The following is a 4,746-nucleotide window of genomic DNA, read 5'->3' on the forward strand; positions in this document are numbered from 1 at the left end:
GTTTCCTTGACATTTTTTATTTTATTTTTTTCTGTTTTCCTTTTCTATTTGCCAATCGTCCCAGGAATCCATTCCCTCTGTCATCATTACCAATCTACCCCTGAGTGCGTTTCACTGTTCTTTTAGATGTCCCATTCATCGGGTCCCGTACCGGGCCCCACTTCACGCAAAATGACGACATTAATCACCAGCAAAAACAAATCCACCTCTCAAACCGACGAAAACCATTATCTCCTCTTTCCTTTCCCTTCTATAAATACCTCCCTCTCTTCTCCCACTTCTCACCCCCCAATATCACCTCCTCTCCTCCGGTCGCCACTTCCTCTCAACTCACTAGCTCAGAATCCAATCTTGCATGGCAACCAGAGAGCCTTTCAACGTAACCGCCAAGTCTCCCTTGGCGGCGCAGCCTCACTTGCCGTGGCATTCTCCGGTTCCTTACTTGTTTGGTGGCTTGGCAGCCATGTTGGGCCTCATTGCTTTTGCTCTGCTAATCCTTGCATGCTCCTATTGGAGGCTTTCAGGATATCTCGAGGGAGACGGCGCCGCAGAGAGAGACCTCGAGGCGGGCGAGGGGAAGAGCGATGACACCCAGAAGCCGCCACCGGTGTTTGAAGAGAAAATTTTGGTGATTATGGCGGGTGAAGTGAAGCCAACATTCTTGGCTACACCCATGTCCAGTCGGTCGTCTTCTTTCACGGATAGTTGTAGCAGTTGTGGTAACGAAAAGACGGTGGAAATGGCAGAGACTGCAAAGCAGCAAGGTGTTGGCCGTGATCATGTCCAGGTACCACATGAGAATGAGAACAGGGAGACCCCCGAAACCTCAGTAGATCAGGCCCATTAATTTCCATCTTTTTGGCTCTTGTGGTTCTTGGCTCTAGATGGTTTGGTACTCGTGCGAGCTCATACTAGATGTATACTTTTTTATTCTGGGTCATTTTGGGAGCGTCCGTCTGTGAATGAGCTTGCATGCTAGAATATTGGTGTGGGTTATTCTGGGATGTACTTCCTTTTTCTTCCCAATCTTTTTTCTCAATCTTTTTTCTCTTCGGGAAATGTAAATTGATTTGAGATGGAATGGAATGGAAGAAGCACCAATTCTTCACCTTATTAATTTCTTTTTTTCAGTTTTTATAAGATTAGATTGTACATAGTTTGCGGGGATTTTCATTTCTGGGAGGCTGGTATGGTTTCGGGAAATTCAGAAACCAGGACAAAACGGCCCGGATCAAAAAGCCTAAAATTTGACATCATCCGGATTCTGGTGAAAAGGTAGAGAAGGAAGAGTAACGTGGGGAGCTGGGATTGAGGGTCATAGTAAAAGGAGAGCACGTGTAATGCTATGCAGGCATAGACTCTGTAGGTGTGTGCCTGATGCGGCGAGGTGAAGCTGCACCCAGGTTGCTGATCACAAGTACTGTTGGTGAGGCTTTAATGTACTCAAATTTTGTTACCTGTGTACATTTATTAAATATTTGGGGTTGTTCTGTCGTGACTATCGTGATTTAATGCCATTCTCTGTTGCAGCAGTCTTTGTCATGAGACTCAGTACTGTATCTAGACAGAGTGGTATGGTCAAATTACATTAAACGACGTCACTCTTGCCATGTTTCCCTGGGTCTGTTGCCGTGTCCTTAATTTATTTAGGAATAAACTAAAGGAAATTTATAAATAATAAAAAAATAATAAATAATTTATAAATAATAGTGAATTGTTTATAGTTAATAACGATTTCACTTAGGCACAAATATCATGTTTTGAGAGTGGTACACCGCAATGAGCAATATTTCTGGGTTTGAGTTTCATAGCTGCTGCACACACATCGTGATGACACGTGATAGAGCCCATTGCCAGATAGGTATAGAGGATATATAGTTAGTTGAACCTTCATTTATGTTGAAAATGACGGCATACGACAATGATTGGAAACCGCGTCTCGTTATGATTCAAATAGTTAGCAACCCGAGAGAGTGGTTTAATTTAGTGAATTTGTAGCCAATTCAGGCTCTATACACTTCAACAGTTTATGCCCAAGAAGAATAAATTCACGTCAGAAGTTCTGTGATAGAGCTGGGTTACTGACTGGATAGAGGATAGGTAGTACTCTAATTTAAACACATAATTATTTTTATTTCCCCGAGACATCCAAGGAAAAATCAAAGAGTACAAACAACTACATTTTGGCAATGTGAGCAACCACGGTACGCGCGTACATATTCACGGCCAAACAAAAATAAATAAATAAATCAAAGAAAATTTGTAAAAATAAAAACGGGAATGCAATAGCGTAAAAGATATATATATATATATATATATCAAAAGAAAAAATATAAAGTGTTATAATTACGAAGTATATAAACTAAATATAATAATATAATAGTTTAAGAGAGAGAGAGAGATCAGAAGCCCAGCAGGCAGAGAAATAAGAGAGGATCATGCGAATGCTTTTTATTATACATAATGCACATAGAAATGATGAGATTTGTACGAGCATGGGGTAAAAGCAACCCAAAAGCCTTAAAAACAAAAAAAAAAAAAAAACAACCAAAAAATGAAGAACCTTGTACGATCTCTGGAAACTACGAGCCCATTGTTTCATTTCCCTTTTATGACAAATTAATGAATGCCAGGTGTTTGTGACTTCTTTCCTTGCATATGCATAATGCAATTCACCCTACTCCAACTGCTTTTCGATCACTTTCCGGTTTTTTCCCCAAAGGAAAGTGAAGTACTGATGCTCTTTCTTTCTACTGATCAGAGGCTTAATTCGTGTGTACTTTCATCTTTTCGTCTCCGGCCTCCTGTATATCTAGGTACTTGCGTGGTACCTTCTCCTTATTTAATAGACCCACTTTTTCGGTTTGATTAATTTATAACTCAAGCATGCAGCCAGTCCATGATTTACGGTCTAAAACGATCATGAGTTCATAATCGAAAACTCATGTCTTTTACTATTTATTTTATTAAGAAAAAGTAATAATATCTTACCATACATATATATATATATATATATATCAACTCATCATTAAATTACCATATAATATAAGTTCATAAATGAAGGCCATATATATTCGTTGAAATAAGTATGGGGCAACTATAGCAATCAGTACCTAGGCAACTATAAACTTCACTAACATTACCAGAAACAAGGGGTACATAAACAAATTAAAGAACAAAAACAAAACTTTCCTTATCTGCCATATATATATTATATATATATATAGTCAGATGAACTTTTCTTATCTGCTCATTAAAAAAGAAAAAACAGATGAACTTTTCTTATCAAAGTTGGGTACTGTAGGCACGTTGATATCGAACATAAAGACTACATTAAATTAACTACAAGGAAATTCACTTTTACCGGCGATTAATTTCCCCGGAAAAAGGGTATAAAATCGCCGCTATACATTTTTGTCAGTGATTTATACACTAAATATTTAAAGACTGCATGAGTTACAGTACTACATTTAGAAAAAAAAAAATTTGTTATTATTATTATTTTCTTGAAATCATAATTAAGACATTATATGTATATATATGTATAGTTTGGTGAGTGGGAAGCACCATTGATTTCTTCTAGGCTTGCTCATGAATATGCTGCCTTTTGTAACGACTTGACCCAATATAGGTGGCGATATTGTGAATGAAACAAACGTCACATTGTGTTAAGAAATCATGATCACGAGTATGCTTAAATAGCACAAAGCGTGATGATCGACAGTGCCATTACGACAACATCCATTAGGGTCTGCATCACACGTTCCCCCATAATGTTAGCTTGACTGCTACAATTCATGTACCCAGCTTTGTTTGGCCCACTGATCATGAGATCAATTCGGATTAATAGATCAAAGGCTGTTTGTATACCTCATGAATCTCTCTGAAACTCTCTCTCTATATGTATATTTGACTGACTTGAAAGTTGCCCTGCCTGCTTTTATGCATGCTAAATTAATGGAGATCTCTGTAAAATCCATTTCTTAGGGTTTTGTACGTGGTTGAAGCTGATTGTTCGTAAAGATCATAGGGAAAAAAAAAGTTGTGGATTCAAATTAGATCAGGATGAGGTGCCAATAATTGAGACCTTCATTACATGCTTCGTGTCAAATCAAGACATTCCGAATATCTATAATTCGAAATAACTGTAGCCGTTTGATTTGTAAGTACTTTTTCTTTTTTCTCCATATAAAGTTTTGAAAACTACTATTCTTAGGATTTTTATGGCCAGAAATGGACCATGTGGATGATCAGCTAAAGGTCTTGGTTCAATTAATTTTCGGGACAAAGATTGGCCATTGAAGCTTAGTGGCAGAGTGGCCGGCCAGTTACAACCCATAATCTTGAACGCGTCGGTGAATCGCATTGGTATTATTATGCCAACCTCAAATTCGGGTGGAAGGAAGCTGCTTGATCCGTGCGCGCGTGTTGTTTTCTAGTAATTAGGCAATGCTGAGAAAAAAAGAATATACGGTGACGGAAATAATTATATATTTCTTCATCAATGTGGCGATCGGCCGGTAAGATGATCGAGCATTTGAAGTTCATCTGATCTGATACTCTTTAGCTGAATCAAGTGTAGACTGAGACTACGTACGAATTAAGACATGGAAGTACTCCTGAGATTATATATATATATATAAAATACAGAAAACTGATTTAAATTATTTTTTTTCCCTGGTACTCTAGTTAAACTTGATAGAGAAAATTCGAGGCATAAAGCTGTACAAATGCTTTGCAAAAAGT

General features: G+C 38.0%; 1 protein-coding gene across 1 annotated transcript; it reads left to right on the forward strand.

Annotated features, from left to right (window-relative positions):
* Positions 1 to 260: 260 nt before the first annotated feature.
* On the forward strand, positions 261 to 1,113 carry LOC121260992 (protein GLUTAMINE DUMPER 3-like). Its single transcript, XM_041163124.1, has one exon. It carries the CDS (start codon positions 356 to 358, stop codon positions 845 to 847), a length of 492 nt encoding a protein of 163 aa, XP_041019058.1. The 5' UTR covers positions 261 to 355; the 3' UTR covers positions 848 to 1,113.
* Positions 1,114 to 4,746: the final 3,633 nt, after the last annotated feature.

Source organism: Juglans microcarpa x Juglans regia, chromosome 4D (genome assembly GCF_004785595.1).
Source record: "Juglans microcarpa x Juglans regia isolate MS1-56 chromosome 4D, Jm3101_v1.0, whole genome shotgun sequence".
NCBI lineage: Eukaryota > Viridiplantae > Streptophyta > Magnoliopsida > Fagales > Juglandaceae > Juglans > Juglans microcarpa x Juglans regia.

Bases quoted from the DNA above. Each gene is read 5' to 3' on its own strand.
- LOC121260992 (XM_041163124.1), top strand. From the start codon at position 356: ATGGCAACCAGAGAGCCTTTCAACGTAACCGCCAAGTCTCCCTTGGCG.